The sequence below is a fragment of the Puma concolor genome, chromosome C2 (genome assembly GCF_028749965.1).
Source record: "Puma concolor isolate L17-30 chromosome C2, mPumCon1.1.hap2, whole genome shotgun sequence".
NCBI lineage: Eukaryota > Metazoa > Chordata > Mammalia > Carnivora > Felidae > Puma > Puma concolor.
Window position 1 is genome coordinate 89,175,054 of NC_141675.1, and position 18,410 is coordinate 89,193,463.

General features: G+C 44.6%; 1 protein-coding gene across 5 annotated transcripts in view; it reads left to right on the plus strand.

Moving 5' to 3' along the window:
- SLC12A8 (solute carrier family 12 member 8) overlaps positions 1-18,410 on the plus strand; it is a 141,290-nt gene that overhangs the window by 87,129 nt on the left and 35,751 nt on the right. For all 5 annotated transcript variants that reach the window (XM_086675176.1, XM_086675177.1, XM_086675173.1 and 2 more), the window contains exons 7-8: positions 12,349-12,436; positions 14,202-14,289. In XM_086675176.1, the coding sequence (XP_086531302.1) occupies positions 12,349-12,436; positions 14,202-14,289 (176 nt within the window). The remainder of the gene's footprint in view (positions 1-12,348; positions 12,437-14,201; positions 14,290-18,410) is intronic.

Sequence of the window (18,410 nt, forward strand, 5' to 3'; positions counted from 1 at the left end):
TGTGCTGACCAGGAGTGGGTTGCACATCCACATGGCTCCAGATCTTATGAGTCTTTATCTCCTTGCCTTCAGCTCCAGGGGCAATCTTCTGTAATAATATGGCAGACACTTTTGTCCAGGGCCAGCTTTATGGGCATGAACCTATGCATTCACACTGGGTCCCACACTCAGAAAGGCCCCCTGCTCGGTGTAATGATTTACTTTTGCTAAAACTCTTAATAATTTTTGAACAAGGGATCTTATATTTTTATTTACACTGGACCCAGCAAACTATGTACCAAACTATGTCCACGCCTCCCCCCCACTACCCGCCCCCACCCCTGCCATGCTTTCCCCCACCTATTTTGCGGTTCCTTTTCTCTAAAATCTCCTAAGGGCTCAGGCTTTTGAGAAACAGAACCCAAAACAGGTTGCAGGCAAATTCTGCTTCCTTCTGGCACGTATCTCCCTCAAGGCAATGAAATATATGTCAACTTCCTCTTGAATGGGCAGAAAATGCAAGGGGGGAAATGAATAGAGGAAATTTTTTTTTTAAGTTGACATTTGAAAATATTGACTTGCCCTCCCTCCCCCACACAGGCAGAGCACACCTTCAAGAGACTTCCCACCTGAGCGTTTCCTTGGACCCCTGCCTGGGTGTCAGGGCCACAGTTACACCTGAGGCAGGGCTGTGGACCTCTTTGGCTGGCCGCACTCCAGGGGGCGTCCTCAGGCACCCACAAGAGCTTGTGTCAATAGTGTGACCCTGCTGGGCCCCCTCCACGCTGCTCTACACTTCCCCTCCTTTGCCTCTCTAGGCCCTGTGTCTTAGAAGAGAGGGGATGCCTGGTCTGACGGGGGGCAGGGAGTGGTGCCCCCCTCTTCAGTACTTCTCCCTCCAGCAAGGAATTAGCAGCAGCCTGAGGTTTGAAGAGCCACACAGTGGCCCAGAGTCTGAGCGGGACTAACATTGGAGATCTGCTAGTTCAGTAGCTCTCAATTCTTTCTTCCTTTTTCCTTCCTTCCTTCCTTCCTTTCTTTCTTTCTTTCTTTCTTTCTTTCTTTCTTTCTTTCTTTCTCGTTCATTTTATTTATTCCTTTTGAGAGAGAGAGAGAGAGAAAGAGAGCATGCGTGAACGTGAGTAGGGGAGGGGCAGAGAGAGAGAGAAAGAGAGAGAGTCCCAAGCAGGCTCTGCACTGACAGTGAGGAGCCGGACGCAGGGCTCAGTCTCACAAACCATGAGATCATGACTTGAGCTGAAATCAAGAGTCAGATGCTTAACCAACTGAACCACCCAGTGCCCCTCAACTTTTTCTTTTTAATCCATATTCACTTTTGATAATGATACTGAAACCCTCACCTACACTAGAAATTCTGATATGCCTCTCTGGACCAGAGAGGGGTATATTTGTCCTTCCTTTGAGAAAGATTGCTACCTAAGAATATTAGTAAAGCTTTATATTCTGCAGCTTAAATTATGAAAATATTGTTTTGTAAAAGTCCAAATATAAAATTATAATATTGAAGAAACTATCTACACAGGCCTTTTGTTTTACCTCACGCTTCTCCGGAGATGGGCTTCCCCGTCTCTCCCACCGCCCCTTGGCCCAACCAGGTTGAGAAGGACTGATCTTTTATGTGACCAGCTGGGGAAGGAGGAGCACAGAGGGGCTTATGAAGGATTGCTAAAGGTCACCCGGCTAATTAGTGACCAGAGTTGGGCCACCATCCTGCTATGGAACATTGCCTCTCTGGCTCTCTCACTGTTTTCCAGGGGCCCCAGTGTAAACACGGTAGGCAGGACGAACAATTTGTATCACTTGGCTTTCCCCTGGCAGATGTTCTGTTAAGCTATGAAAAGCATGGATGATTGGCAGTTTCCATGGTGACGGATTTGCCAAGGATTAGCTCTGAGTGAGTCATGGCTGGGGCTCCCTCCAACGCCATCCTCTTCTGGAACAAGAGAACCTCCAGGCTGTGGAGAGGAGAGAGGAGTTTGGAAGAACAAACAAAAGTCCCCCCACCTTGTGTCCCCATCTCCAGTCAGACATATGATTTAAATTACTTCAGATATTTTATCTCAAGGGCAGGACACTTCCTGAGGGGAGCAGCTGAAGTCTAGGTTTCAGTGGCTTCTCTGGATTTATGAAGCATGTCCTTTTGTCCTTCTGTCCTTCTCCCCAAAGTCCACCACACCCTGCAGTACTGGCTGCAGGGTGGGGCTGGGACCTTGGAGTAGATTCTGCATTTGCTTTGTTTCTTAAAGCACTTTCCTTCTCCAAGCTACACAACAAAACTTGCCCTGAGAAACAAATATCCACCCCACAGAATGCTTTTTCTCTCTGTTTGTCTCTCTCTTTCCCTCTCTCTCTCCTCTCTCTCTCTCTCTCTCTCTCTCACACACACACACACACACAGCCACTCCAGGGATTAGGGACCACAGTACATGGAGGAACTAGGAAATGGAAACTCCCAGAGAATGGGGTCCACAGGTTTAAGGAAGAGAGAGCCTCAAGTAAGGACAAGCTGGAGTGGGGCTCACTCCACTGCATTCTGATGAGTAGGATAGGAACAAGAGAAAAGAAGGAAGCTTTATAATTATTGTCATGTTTCTTTTTATAATTTTATTTATGGAATTAACATATAATTTTATCAAAATTGTTATAAATATCTGTAATAATCATTAACATTATAATAGCCTACTACGTGTGGAGCTATGCTGAGCACTTTACATATAGTCTTTCACTTAAACCCCACCACAGCCCCACTGCTTCGATTAAGCACAGATTTACCCTGAAGGTAATGAACCCTAGACTTCAGGGTCCCTCACTTGAGTAAGCTTCTGCTTACGCCCTGTTCTTAATTTCATATTCATAAGTCTGTGTTGTTTTTAAAGTGTCAGACTCCATAGAACCTGGACCCTTCCATGGGTTCTGTTATTATTCCATTTTATGGATGAGGGAACAATAACAAAGAGAGGTTATTTCCCCAAGGTGCTGAACCCCATTGCTTCCCACCTACTTTGGAGAGGATGCTGGAAGAGAGAATGCACGCTTGTCTGGAGCTGCCCCCGACCCAGAAGCCAACAAATCTGGCATTTAATTGAATTGAATTGAATCCTGGGATTTAAACATTCCATTATTTGACACTGTCTCAGGAGAAACTCTAAGGCACCGAGAGGGTGGGGCCTGACAGGTTCTGCCTCAGAGAATGGAGCCAAGAGAGGATGAAAGGTTCCTTCGGGAACAGCTGAAAAACCAACCAATAGGTTTGGAGAAGGAGTGGGTTTGGAGTTCAGGCGGAGGGTAAGGAGAGACCACCAGGGTCCTTAGGAACCCAAGGATCTCTGAGTGAGGGACGGAGCCCATCTCTCCTGAGTGGACATTTCTTTAGCACCTCCTAGGTGCCAGGCACTGTGCTGAGTGCCTTATAAATGCTCCTTCTAACTTTAACAACAGTTCTGTCAGATAAATAATCATATCCCCATTTGTAGACGAGGAAACTGAGGCTCAGAGCCACACTGCCTCCAAACAGTAACAGACTGCTTCCTTCAGCACAAAAGGCAGCAGAGAAGACATGGGAACTTTAGTGCATGGATCTTCTGCCTTAATGATAGAGAAAAATAAACTCATGAACTTAAAAGAAGAAAGAAAATAGGCACCAGAGATACAATTAAGCTAAAGCTGAAGGAGAAAATTAAAGGTTTCTAAGAACACAGATTTGGATTGAAAAGCACCCAGGAGGAAGCTTGGAACCTCCTTGAGAAAGAGTCGTTCTTTAATGAACAACTAACAGACACCAGAAAAGCCTAGAAAAACTATTAGACTTTTTTCCCCCTTACGAATTCTCATTTTCAGTAACAAATAAGAAAGTAGGGTGGGGAGTGGGATTGTGATGGCAGGCAACAAATGAAGTGTGTGTGCTGTGGTTGACTCCCCCCAACCTCCAAAAGGACATGGCCATTGTCTTGCAAATGTTGTAAGCAAGTGGTTACTTGACGTACTGGTTCTTTTAACCACAGATTTTTTTTTTTTTAATTTTTTTTTTAACCTTTATTTATTTTTTGGGACAGAGAGAGACAGAGCATGAACGGGGGAGGGGCAGAGAGAGAGGGAGACACAGAATCGGGAGCAGGCTCCAGGCTCTGAGCCATCAGCCCAGAGCCCGACGCGGGGCTCGAACTCACAGACCGTGAGATCGTGACCTGAGCTGAAGTCGGATGCTTAACTGACTGAGCCACCCAGGTGCCCCTAACCACAGCTTATTTTTGAGATGTAGAGGGGATGAGTTCCTCCCCTAGCCATCCATGCCTGTTTTTAGGTCAGATATTTGAACTGGGGCATTAAGCCCAAGCACCATATTCACCTGGTGACACCCACCCCAGCTATAGGCATAATGTCAATGCCCAGGAGACTATGGATGGCTCTGGATGTTTAGCCTCATAAACCTAAGCTGGTAAGATGATGGCCAACACCAGCTCACATATATACAAAAACTGAGACAATAAACATGCTAAAAGTCTGTAGAACTAGGGTGCAAGACCAAATCAGAAGGCATATGAAGGAAACCATATGAAGGAAGCTGTTTATCAAAGTCACATGTGCACAGACTACATTGTCATCCTGATGCAGGGAGAAATGTGGTTTCAGGTAAAGCAATTAACTGCTTCCTGGAACTGGCAGTTTAAGACCTAGCAGGAGGGGAAATGCCCTGGTCCAGGCACAGACTAGTGATTTGGAACTGGTGATGAAAGTACCTGTGGGTAAACCAATGTGTAGTGCTGATCATAACAGATAAATTCAGCCTTCTTGTGGGGGAGGTAACCCCAAATTAATCATACAGTTACTTGGTTATAAAAGGGAAATCCAAGAAAAGCATGGGTGTTAGAAATCAAGAAACTGTATTACATAGTGGAAAGAACACTGACTTGAGATCAGGAAACTTGAAGATAGTACTGCAGTTAGTCTGAAACTTGGGCAAAATCACTTCTCCTCTTTGGGCCTCAGTTTCCTCATATGTAAAATAAGAGGTAGGAGTAGATAACCTATAGGACACCTATAGCTTTAAGAATTGTTGATTCTAAGTAGCCATTTTAAGCAGTTTTAGGAAGCCTCCCAAGAAAAGTATAAAGATTAAATAGTAATTATAAAATGGACACAAGTGTTTCCCAAACTGTCTTCCATGGAACACTAGTAATGAATAGTTTTTCTTTAAAAAATAATGTAGAATTGTTAAGTGAGTTTTGGGAAACGCTGTGTTACATTTCTCTTCTTAGCGATGGATGATGAAAATTAGCATATTGTAGGCACTGGTAAGTCCAGCAGTAAAAAACTTTCTAACCTTATTTATCAAGATTTTCCCAAGCTTTTTTCCCTTTTAATATCTGTAAAACATCTGGACACCAATGCTCTCGGAAATAGTATTTGTTCTTCTACACCCACCCTAAATTCAGCTCTAACATTAACAGTGATATCTTAAAATGGTAGCAGAAGCAGACAGAAAGCCAAACTAGAGAATCTCTACAATACTTGACAAGCATGGGCAAAAAATTACTCAATCAAAATAATTTTTCTAGATCCAGCTGGCAAGCGAGAAATTTCTAATTCACCAGAACTAGTGCTCATCTGCTTGGGAATTGTGTAGTCACGCAAGGGTGAAATTCTGGAAGTGACAGTGTCAGTGTGCAAGCCAGTCTAACAGGTGTGCATAGATCACTACAGTAGCCTGGCAGGAATGACCTGCCTAGCAGGTACTTCCCTGTCGTTGATGCTTTGTGTCTGTCCTACCGACTACCTACCCTTTGGCTTCTCTGTTTTGTCTCAAAAGCCAACTTCTGGCTGTCTGTGTTCCTGAGGGTGGCCTTGTCCATGTCTATCCTCTCTGTTCCCAATGACCAGGATCCCAGGGCATCCCACACCAGGCCAGCTATCAAGAACTGTGATCAAAGGTTGGGTCATGGACTATAAGGGATTCTGGGTGAAGAAAAGGGCTTTTGTTATGAATATAGAACCTGGTTGGAAGCAGGAAGCAATTAGGCTTAATCAATCACTTTCCTAGACAGAGCATACATATCAGTGGAGTCCTTGTGGGTCTTTGTAAATGATCTGATGGAAGGTGCACAAAATGATGTGACAAATTGTAGGAGGTACTAAAGTGGCAGAATAATTAGTGGTATGTAATCTTACAATACTGAATGAATGGGTATAAAATTGCTAGGGGCTAGGAGCTAGAATGAGGAGGCCATTGTAGATGTTGGGAGGCAATGTGGCCAGGCAGGTGAGTTAGCAGGGAACCTGGTGACAGGTGGGAACCTTTGCAGAGGTCAGAATTTAGGAGGTCCAGGAAGGGCTGGTATTAGTGGATGAAGTTAGTGGGGTCTGGGAGTCAGGTGAACATGGATATTTGGCCAGGGATGCCCTTGACACCAGGTAGTTCTGGCAGTGAGCTGTGAGCCCGTAGCCTTTGAACAGAGCCTCCGTGACAGATCTGGTCTCAGGAACACTGGTCAGAGTGAGGCAGGTTGTGGGTATCCTTTTTTGATACAAATAAGACCTACACACGACAAAAAGGAAAATCCTACAGAAGTGCTTATAATATAAAGCAATAGTGTCCCACTCTACCCGTTACCACCCCAGATACCCCTCCATGGGAGCAACCACTTTTAATTATTTTTAGCATTTTGGGAGCTAGCTGCATATTTACCAAACAATAAGCTTGAATCTGTAACTTGATGAATCAAAGACATAATCTATTGAATCCGTGTTCAGAAATAGAGTTTAGCTTACTTACATGCTCCTTCATTCACTTCCTAAATTTTGATGGTTAACGTTGCTTTTTTTCTTAAATTAACTTTTTAACTTTAAATAATATTCTTAAATCTCTGTTATTTTATCAATTTTGGGCTACATCCCTTCATTCTTTATTGTTGGTGTGGGAAATTGAGATTCTGTGTTGTGTTTTAAGATTAATGTATTACAGTCATATTTATTTTTATGTGTAAAATATTTTTACAAGGAATACTTCATTTATCTCAAGGGAATCCCTAATTGTAAGGGAATCTGTATAATCTTTTTGTATTTGTGCTTTTTTTTTTTCTTTTTTTGCAGCAGGCAAAAGTTTATTAGAGTATAAGATTAGAAAGTAAGAGTAGTAGCTAACTTCAGCTCAGGTCATGATCTCACAGTTTGTGGGTTCGAGCCTAGCGTCAGGTTCTGTGCTGACAGCTGAAAGCCTACAGCCTGCTTCGGATCCTGTATCTCCCTCTCTCTCTGCTCCTCCCCTGCTCATGCTCTCTCTCTCTCTCTCTCAAAAAATAAATAAACATAAAAAAATAAAAAAGAGAGAAAGTAATAGTAGTAGGAAAAGCTCTGTTTCAGAGAGAGGACATTTGAAAGTGAATGCCCATGTATCTGTGCTTTAGAGCAGTATCAGGGAAGCCATAACAAGTTGATTATTAGCAGGTGAATGGGCAACATCCTCTGAAAACTGTAGTCTACAACTTTAAGTGAACAGACACAGTTTCATATACACACAGACACACAGACACACAGAGGCTCAAATCTATTAAAAAAAATTTTGGTCTTAAGTTTACAAGTCAACAGTCTTTGTAACTTCAAAGGCAAACTGCTCAGTATTAGAAATTTCTTTGTTCTTTTTAGCAAACACTAGAAATTCTCCTTTATGATAACAAGATACAGAATAAGTTTAGAATTAGCTTAAAATTAGTTGCAACTGGTATAAAAATATTCACTAGCCGCTTCCTTATTTACCTACCAAATTTAATAGCTAGCTCAAAAGGCTAGATTCATTGCTAGAATCTTTCAAGTTTTCTTTTCCTTTCTTTCTTTCTTTCTTTCTTTCTTTCTTTCTTTCTTTCTTTCTTTTCTTTGCTTTTCTTTTCTTTTTTTTAGAGAGAGAGGGGCAGAGATAGAGAGGGGGAGAGAGAGAAGTGGGGCTCACCTGAAGTGGGGCACAAGCTCACCCAATGCAGGGCTCAAGCTCACCTAACGTGGTGCTCAAGCTTGCCCGACGGGGGACTCGAACTCACAAACCATGAGATCGTGACCTGAGCTGAAGTCAGATGTTTAACCCACTGAAGGCGCCCCTCAAGTATTTTATTAAATGCATTGAAGCTTGTAACAGTTAAGCCGACTTGAGTGAAAGATCATGGGACTTATATTTTTGTTTTTCAACAGTACTATGATGAAATTATTAGTGCTTTTTGTGTTCTACTTCTTTCTCTGTCTCTTTTTAAAATTAGTTCCTAATATCAGTTAGTCATAGCTTTACTTTTATATTGCCAAGGTAGATAATATTCATATTCCATTTTGTAACTAGAGTTATGTCCTCTGTGCTTGTCTATAGGTCAATTTTTAGACGTCAGAAAACAGTAAACATGTATCCTATTGTGACTATTTAGCTGTTGTTCATTGAAGAGTGAAGCAGCAGCTAGAATTCCATTTCCTTTGCTGTGATTCTGATGAGGTCCTTGTGCCATTTAGGGGAGAATATTCCTAATATCGTGGCCAAATGGCTTACTTTGTTCTTACATTTTATCAGTTGTGTAAAATCATGTCATGAGATGTTAGCTTGAATCCTATTTAGACATGGACTTTCTTCTTCCCTTTTCCTGGAGTTTCAATAAGTTTCTTTTCTCTTGTTGCCAAAATATACAGTCAGCATGTCCTTAAAATCATTCAGTTTGTTAGTCCAGTTTGTTCATTGTGTAGAATCCAGTTCCTATTCAGAGGCCTCTCTCTCTCTTGGGGCCTCAGTCCTTCTGCTCAATATCTTCTGGTTTCTCTGCGGTACAACTGTTATTCTGGGACTCTACTCCATTTCCGAGTCAAACAGAATCTTGTGTTTTCCTCCTTCATGGTTTACATCCTCATTTTGCTGGAGTACATGCTTCAGTATCTTCCTCAGAAATGATATGTGGGAGGTCAGTTTTTTGAGCTCTTCTCTACTAAACTTTGCTTTCACTTAATTGGTAATCTGGCTAAAATTCTCGTTTCAAAATAATTTTTCCTCAGAATTTTAAAATCAGTACTCCATTGTTTTCTAGCATTCACTGTTGCCAAAGAGAAGTCTAATTTTTTTCCTTTATAAGTGTTCAGTTTTTACCTTTGGAAATATTTAGGGTTTTTCCTGAAGTTGCACAACGATGCATTTGGGTATGGACTTTTTATATTTTGATCTTTGTGTTGTCTACTTTATGGGATATTTCAACCTGTAGACTTGTGTCTTCTCCAGTTTGGAGACATTTACTTCTGGTTATCTATTATTTACTTCTCACTTATTTATCTGGTTATTTCTTGTGTTTTCTCTGTTCTCACTGCATCTCCTGTTAGCTGGATGTTGTAGCTATATTTCCTCTATTTCTTCTCTTCTTTCCTCAAATTTTGTACCCCTTCATCTTTCTGTTCTCAATTCTGGGATACTTACTTTATCTTTCAAATCTTCTGCATTTTTAATTTTAGTGATCATTTCTGTAATTTCCAAAAGTTCTTTTTTGTTCTTGCACTATTTTTGTTTTTCTTTGCATCTTGCTTTATAGATAGAATATTCTTCTTGGGTATGTCTGGAGCTACTCATTACTATTTTCTTCAAAATTCTCTTCTGTGTCCTGATTTATACTTTTATTCCAGCCCAGGTTGTTCTATTTTTATCATGCATGTATTTGTGTATTTGTTGCTGGTTTTCATCACACCCCTGGCAATCTTTGGTTGCTGGCGTGGATTCCTGGCTGTAGTGTGTGTAGGTCTGTTTCCCTAAAGGGGCTCTTCCTTCACAGGCAACTTGACAGCAGTAGATTTGTGAGAACAGCTAGTTCTTGAAGAGGGCTTCCTTTGGGTGTAAACATCCACACTAACAGCCCTGGTTTTCCTCGGGTTTATTCAGATCCTCTAGAGAAGTTTTCTAAGGCTTTCTTTTCCTTCCCTTTCACTCTGTGTCATTTTCGCCATTCTCTGTGTTCCAGACATCTGTAGCAATCTTTCGTCTACTTATGGCTGATGCCCCATCCCAATCCTCCTCTTAGAGGCATGTATGCATTTCCCCCTTTCCTACCCTTTTAATAAGATTTTGGGAAGAAGAGAAACAGGAGGAAAGAAGAGGTGCCTAATGTGTGGTTTGAAAACAAAAAGCCCTTTAAAAATTTGTTTTCCCCAGTTTCAAAATGATCACTGTAGAAAATTGAGAAATATATATATGTATAAGCAATAATATAAAAAATGATCTGTTTTCTATCACCCAGAAATAACATTGTTAACATTTTTTTTTCAACATTTATTTATTTTTGGGACAGAGAGAGACAGAGCATGAACGGGGGAGGGGCAGAGAGAGAGGGAGACACAGAATCAGAAACAGGCTCCAGGCTCCGAGCCATCAGCCCAGAGCCTGACGCGGGGCTCGAACTCACGGACGGCGAGATCGTGACCTGGCTGAAGTCGGACGCTTAACCGACTGCGCCACCCAGGCGCCCCCATTGTTAACATTTTTAAAACATGTCCTGGTTCCTTTTTTTTTTTCCCTATGCATAAATTTATCTGTTGCCTTTTTTTTTTTTTTACAACAATGGGATCATGCCATATATGTTTTCTAATATGCGTCTGAAAATGAAACAATAGCTTTTGAATATCTTTCCATGTCACAACATATCTCTGATAACACAGAGCCCTGGTATTTACTGAAAGACATATCATCACTTATTTTTTATTTTTTTTTTATTTTTTTTTTATTTTTAAATTTTTTTTTTTTTCAACGTTTATTTATTTTTGGGACAGAGAGAGACAGAGCATGAACGGGGGAGGGGCAGAGAGAGAGGGAGACACAGAATGTGAAACAGGCTCCAGGCTCTGAGCCATCAGCCCAGAGCCTGATGCGGGGCTCGAACTCACGGACCGCGAGATCGTGACCTGGCTGAAGTCGGACGCTTAACCGACTGCGCCACCCAGGCGCCCCATATCATCACTTATTGAACCAATCCCTTACTTGTAGACATTAGGTTCCTTCTCATTTTCACTATTATAGACAAGCATTTATAAACATTTTTGGCTACATCTGTACTCATGTCCTTGACCATTTACTGAGGATAAAGTCCCAGTCGTGGAATTAATTGCTGGTCAACCCATGTTCAGTCCCAGTGTGGGGCCCCCATTCAGGGCACCCTTTGAAATAGGCCCTCATTAGCTCCCTGGTTCCACACCTTCACCCCACTCCATTTCACCTGAGCTCCCCCAACAAGCATTATAGAGGGTGGGGGGTGGGTAAGAGCATAATTTTCAGAGTCAGAGTGACTGAGGTTGAATCCTAGCTTTCCCACTTACTAAATGTGTGACCTCCGGCTATTTTAATTAACCTCTCTGATCACTAGTTTCCTTTTCTATAAAATGGGGGAAATAATTCTACTTTTCTGATGTGATTGTTGTGAGGATAAAGCAAAATAAAAAATGCATGGAAAGCATTAGCACAGGCACTGGCAGGTTGAAAGTGTTCATAAATCCATAATGATGGGGTTAGACCCAGCTCTGTCCCTAAGCCCATGTAAATCTTCCTGCAAGGCCACATTGGAGATGCACCCATCCCTCTGTGAAACTTTTCTGACCAGGACTTATAGAGCACTTGTGGGCTGGACCTGCTTTTGATGTTCAGAACACATCATCTTTTGCATTCTTCTGTGTGTGAGCATGGACAGAGGCGATGTCCCCCCTCCCCATCCCACACTGCCCTCCCTCCCCATCATGACTAATTTATGACTTCTCATGAGTGTGGTTGGGGAATAGAAGCAATAATGAAGAGGAGTTTGTGACTCAGTTCTTTAGACTGTTCTCAGGATTGTTCTTTAGAACTTGCTTAGAGCCCTTTGGTCTCTGGCTCTGGCTGTTGGATGCAACCTGCCCCCCAGGACACCTGAACCCCAGTGTAGTCAGTGGGAAGCAGAAGCAAGGAACTCTGCTGAAGAGGGGAAAGCAGGTGCTTTGCTAAGGCTGAGTCTCCCCAGGGAATTGGCGGGGGGGGGGGGGGGGGGGGGGCGGGTGGGTAGAGGCAGAGCTCAGTATGTGGCCACAGGACCTTTGTGCAGCCTGCCAGCTGCCTCACTCACCCTCATTACTTTGCACTGCACCATAAGATGCTTTTGTGGCCAGCAGGGCTTTCCTCCCAAGCATCATCCAATCCACAAAGGTCCCATTCATGCCCCACGGATGCCTCCCTAGTTGCCAGGGGAGATTGAGAAGCTCAGTTGCCAGAACTACAGATGGAAGGGCTTGCCGTGGGATAGCTTCCAGGAGAGGGCCCTGATGAAGAGAAGGCGATTCATGGAGTGGAGTTCGCTGCTCACCCCTCTCCCCTGTCTGGGTGTCTTTCAGGAGTCATGGCTGGTTTCAACATGGGGGGTGACCTCAGGGAGCCCACTGCCAGCATCCCCCTGGGCTCCATAGCAGCTGTTGGCATCTCGTAAGTAAGTTCCCCTCATGGCAATCAGCTGGAGAGAGGGAGAGAAAACCCCAGGCAAAAGAGGGGATTGCCCCTTTTGTTCTGAGAGTGCCCCAACTGTGGCCAATCTATTTCATATTCCAGTTCTCCTTTTAACACTCAGCGGGCTGGAAAATTCACGTCTGGTGGGTTCAGACGCTTGCCCTTTCATACCCCCTGCCTGGGAATGCGGGAGGAGGAGGAATCCTTTCTTTCCTTTCTCCTCAGCCTCCTGCCCCTCCTCCTCCCCCACTTCCATTTTGAACTTGGGGATTTTTTTAACCATTGGTTTTCCAGGATCGTTGGGAGGAATTTAAAGGTGAAGAGTTTTGCAATCAGACATGTTGGGATTTCTATCCCAGCTCTGCTGCTGGGGGGCTGTGTGATTCTGAGCATTTTACTTGGTTCTCTGAGCCTCTGTTTCCTTTCTTGGAAAGTAGAGATAATGAGAATATATGTGCCCCAGAGACTGTGGAGCAGATACTGTGTGTAAAGACACATAGTAGGCTCTCCTTACCAACCCCGCCCCCCCAACCGTCCTCACCCGGCCTGCCTCCCCTGCACCTCTCCAAGGCTGTCAGGCTCCATGGGTTTTAATTCACACTGTGCCGCCCACAGGAGCAAACTGAGTGGCCTCGGGTCTGCTTCTGACCTTCTAGAATCTTCTGTTTTATTCTCAGTACTACAGAAAGAAGCTTCTCTGCCTTCACTGGGTAGACATGACAATGTCTTGAGAAGTTAAAAGTGCCCGTATTATTTCAACCATGATATTGTTAAAATATTCACAAATGCGGGGGCGCCTGGGTGGCGCAGTCGGTTAAGCGTCCGACTTCAGCCAAGTCACGATCTCGCGGTCCGTGAGTTCGAGCCCCGCGTCAGGCTCTGGGCTGATGGCTCAGAGCCTGGAGCCTGTTTCCGATTCTGTGTCTCCCTCTCTCTCTGCCCCTCCCCCGTTCATGCTCTGTCTCTCTCAGTCCCAAAAATAAAAAAATAAACGTTGAAAAAAAAAATTAAAAAAAAAATATTCACAAATGCTGACTGTGCTCTTAGCTTATTATAGTGGCACCATCACTTCAGTCTATTTTGTGCTCAATATGGCTGTGCGTGGGGAAGAGAATGGAGACAACAGAGCATACATGGGGTGTTGGGAAGGAAAGAGAAGAAAGAACCCTGCCTCATTTGGAGGTCATAGCTGGGAGGCCCCTGGAGAAACCTTTGGCCCATCCTCTCACTGCCCAGATGGGAATGAGGCTGCGGGGATCATGTGACTTTTTCAAGGTCGCAGGGTGCCTGGGGGCAGAGCCAGGTCACTGCTGCCCTTTTCACACTTGGCTCGGCTCTCTATCATCTGGGATCCAAGGAACAGCAGGACCGAGAAGCCTGAAAGATCATGTACTTGTTCTTCAGGGGTACGAAGGGGGGTTGGGGGGTTGCCCGTCAACCCTGCCTGAGTCCCGGCAACCTAGAGGTCAGTGGGGCCTCTCGCTCCCCACTCCCAATACACTTTGTGTGTTTTTCTTCTTTGATGTCAGAGACAAAACAATGATACACTTTTTTGGCAAGAGATGCTAGAGGAGAAAGAGTACTGAAAGCCCCCTCAGACAAGCGAGGGAGGCTTTATGACTGGCGTTTCTCTTTCCTTCTGAGACAAGTCCCCACGGGACCCAGGGGCTGAGTGGGGTGGGTTGGGATGGGGTTGGCCGAAGTCAGGGATGTAGCTCTGCTCCACTCTTGGGGTTTTTTGCAGGTGGTTTCTGTACATCGTATTTGTCTTCCTGCTGGGCGCTGTCTGCACCCGAGAGGCCCTTCGCTATGACTTCCTGATAGCGGAAAAGGTGGGTGAGTCCAGCACTGCTGAAGGGCTCAGTCTGCTGGTTCGTTCATTTGCTCCCATAACAAATGGCTACCTCCCTCTTGCAGCCCTGCCTAGGAATCCAGAGAGTCTTGGGCCCAGGGCTGAAGTAGCAGGGGAAGAAGGGCAAAAATATGGAAAAGGTAGAGGTTTTTCTTATAGATCCCTAGAAACAGATAACAGCCCCTGGAAAGGCACTTACATGCAGGTGACTAAACAATAGAACACAACCATCTCTTCATGTCAGAAATCAGGACAGAAACAAAGGATACCATCAGCAAAAATCCTTTGCTCAACCAGTCCTTCATTTTTGCCAAAAGCCTCACCTCCTCCCATGAGCAGAAAGTGCTGCTCTAAGGAAGCCGGTAAAAGGAGGAGGCTGATGGACAGAAAAGAGGCAGCTAAGTGGATGGAGTCCAGAACACCAGGGTGAGGCCCGCCTTGCCCTCTGAGGACCTTGACTCTGTGTTCTCTCCCAGGGGTGGGCTGGGGTTGATCTGGCCGTAATGTCTTTGTTTCAAGAGCTGTACACGCCGCCTGCCAGAAGGTTAGCAAATTCCTCACGTTCCACAGCTGCCCTTTACAGGATAGAGGTCGTGTGACAGTCAAGGACACTCATTTGGCATCTCTAGAACCTAGGAGAATAAGATTCCCATATGCTTTTCTGGAAATCCCCAAAAACTCCTACCTTCCCTTAAGTTCCTAGAGGATGAGCGGACCCCGAGATTCCTGTTAGTTATCAGAGAAATCTAGTAGGCTAGGAAAGTTTTCTTAGTTAACTTCTGAGTGTTTCTGCTCCTATTTTGGGAGAAAGTACCATTTTCTCCTGGTGTGAGGCTCGGCAAAAGCTACTTTGCTGGTCTTCATGGAGGGCCACTGGCCACTCCTTGGGGCAGCCTGGGGCAGAAAACTCTGAACTTTCTCTTCTGAGCTACTTTTGGGCTTGGTTTCCACATTAGCACATGTTTCTTTTTAAGATACGTAGGTCACGATGTAAAGATGACTTATGTTTTCAGGGGTCTTGACTTGACTATGAAAGCAGGTTTTAAAAGAGGGGAGCTGCTCAGGTAATGAGAGGACTGTCACCCCACTTCCAGGGACCAAGGTCTTAAACCCCCAGAGAGAGGTTTGCTCTCAGGGAAGGAATCTACAGCCCTCATGTTTAACTGTATGCATGCTTCCATCTTGAATTTCACCTCCAAGGGGCCTTTTCTCTAATTGTGGAATGAAAAGCTTGGCTGCATCAGAGGAATTAAAGGCCTCCGGGAACAGCTGATCCTTTGACCTGGGGAATCTGCCTGCTGCTGTCTGCAACTTGCCAGTGGCTAGCTAGCTGGCTAGCTCCGCCTGCCTCTAAAGCTGGTTTCTTTCTAGTAGATTCCCTCACAGAGGTCCTTTCAACCATTTGAGGCTCTTATCTGGATGGAACACAGCAAATTATCCCCTGGTCTGGGGCTCCTCTCTCTCCCTCCTTCCCCTCCTTTGCAGAAAGAACTAAAAACAGGTATGTGGGATGGGAGGCAGCCTGTATCCAAGGAAGGCTACAATGAGAAAGTAAAAACATCTCCATGGACAGCACGGGAAAGCCTTTGTGGGTGGAAATCCCACTGTTAATAATAGACACATGAACTGGGGAAGCTTGCTTGGAATGCCACCTGTCCCAGACATTGAACAGGTAGGCAAGCATTTAGCCAGCCGGGGGCACCTGCTAAACCGCGCTTGGCAACGATCTGTGGGAATGACATTGTGCACACATCAGGATGAGAGGTGGAGAGTTCATTTTTTGGAGAGGAATAGACTGTGTCTTAGAATAGACAGTTGTAAAACCTAAAAGAAAGGAAAGATACTGTTCTTGGTGCTCAGCAGCCAACAGGGGCTGGCACAGCAAGTAGGTCAACAGGGGCAGAACCCACCAGGGCAACTCTAAAGTGGCGGCACTCTGGTGTGCTGCTGCTCCCCAAAGCCTACCCCCTACAAAGGGGATCACACAGGACTTTCCCCCCCTCGAAGCCTTGAACCTTGGCTTTCTTCCTTTTGGCTTTCGGTGTTCCTCCTTGGGACTGACTCAGCTGCAGTAGCAGGCACATACTCAGGCAGTGAGCTGGGCCACAAACAACTTTATTAGCACTGCCTGGAGAATGGAAGGGTATAAGTGTACAGTGTCCCACGTGGTTACTTGACCCAGCTCACCACCCTCACCTGGTTTTAGTAAACTGTTCATCCGGTTTCGTGTCTTAGCTATGGCCTGGGTTCTGAGCCAGCCCGTCTCTGAGCTCTTCTGGCCCCCGCGGAAGCAAATCCTCCTCAGTCTGGTCTGTGTGTCCTGAGGGTCTCCCCTTTGGGCACAGACCAGGGCAGGCCTCCAGGTTGCTCCCCTTGGTGCTGGTTCCCTCAAAGCTCCTCAGGGCACGTCTCTGTCTTTCTGTCGGGTGCTTTCTGCCAGAACACTTACCTTCAATGGCTGCTGGCCGCCCCGGCCTTCTTTCTGCAGCTGGTCAGTTCATCTGTTTCTTTTTGGGTTTCCTGCAGCTTCTCAGATCTATTTCTAATTATTTGGCTTCCCAGCCTACAGTTTCTCTAAGAAGTTTCTTTTTTGTTTTATATCCATGCCCCATCGAAACTTTTTCCTGGCTTTTGGGTGTTAGTCTCTGTAGTGTTACACTTTCTAAAAAACCTTTAGTACGTTGTGGTGGCTCTGAGGTAATCTATGTAAAGCACAATACTTGGTACATAGTAGGTGCTTATTAAATTTGGACTCCTCTGTACACTACTTATGGGGATAACCTTATAGATGGGGCATATTTTTTCCCCCTACAAATCCAGCATATTTAGCAGGATAGGAAAAAAAAAAAAAAGTCAGTCCTAATATCAATCCCAATATTATTCAGTTATAGAAAAGGAGTTGTATAAAGATCAGTTATTAGTAGGGGTAAAACTGAACAGATTAAATAATTGTTTCAGAATAAACTTGTATACAGTTCAGGAAAAAAAATGTTTATTAACATCCAAAAGACCAAGTACTTTAGGAAGCCTGGAGCTTGCTATCTAGCAAAATAAGAACAAACTAAGTAGGAAAAGTACCCCAAAAGCATCTTTGTTAAAAATGAGGTATCCATAGATTTGGCAGTCATGGTTTCATGTATTCAAGAGGGACCTTGAGTGCCCACGGTACAGGCTGTGCTTGGCAAGATGGGGTGGGGCAGGGCCCTCGGCTGGTGAAGGAGCCTTGTCAGCTGTTGAGTATCCACCATCCAGCCCATCCTGGCTGCCCTCTGCTCCCCATCACGGACACAGAACTGCCTCTCAGGAAGTGAAGCCATCTTTATTTCCTGATGGAAAATGGCTATGAAGCGAGAGAGAAAACTTGACTGAAAGTTGAGTTGTTGGTCATTTTGTGGTGTAGGGTCCGTATTAGAAAACTCATGTCTGATGTGAGAGAAAACTAGGGGACTGTGAGGCAATTTGGGATTATAAAGGGTTTCAGGATATACTCCTGAGTAACATCAAGGGCACATAGGAATTGGATGAGGCAGAATGAGCACCCTGCAAATGACTTTGAATCCAATCCTTCAGGAGAAGGGAGCAGCCAGTGGATAGGTGGGATTTCTTAGTGAAGCTCCAATGGGAGTTGGGATATAATATGAAAAGCAGAGAGATGGAATTATGATTTTTATCAGTAGTTACTGAGGAAAGAAATTAGGGTAGTTCCCACCTCAGATAATATGTTGGAAAGACAGAATTTTTTGTGATGGCTCAAACAGGTGTATGACAGAGGGGTGATTTTTTTCCCCCCATAAAGAACTGTTGACACACATCTGCTCAAATAAATGCTCACTTCCATCTCCACTGGCACAGTTAGCAAGTCTGTAGTTCTGTATGAATAGAGACAGTGATTAAATTCTCCAAGGGCTGGGAGCAAAGCTGTGTGGTTTCCTGCTGTGCCTCAAAAGTCTTACCCTGTGCCCAGCACTGTGCCAGGTACATAACCTGTCCTCAGTGAATGCTTCCAAGGATGGATGGATGGCAGATAGAGGGGACAAAATAGGATGCACATGGGAGAGAGAAATAGAATGGAGTTTTTATAATTCATCCAGACATGAGACA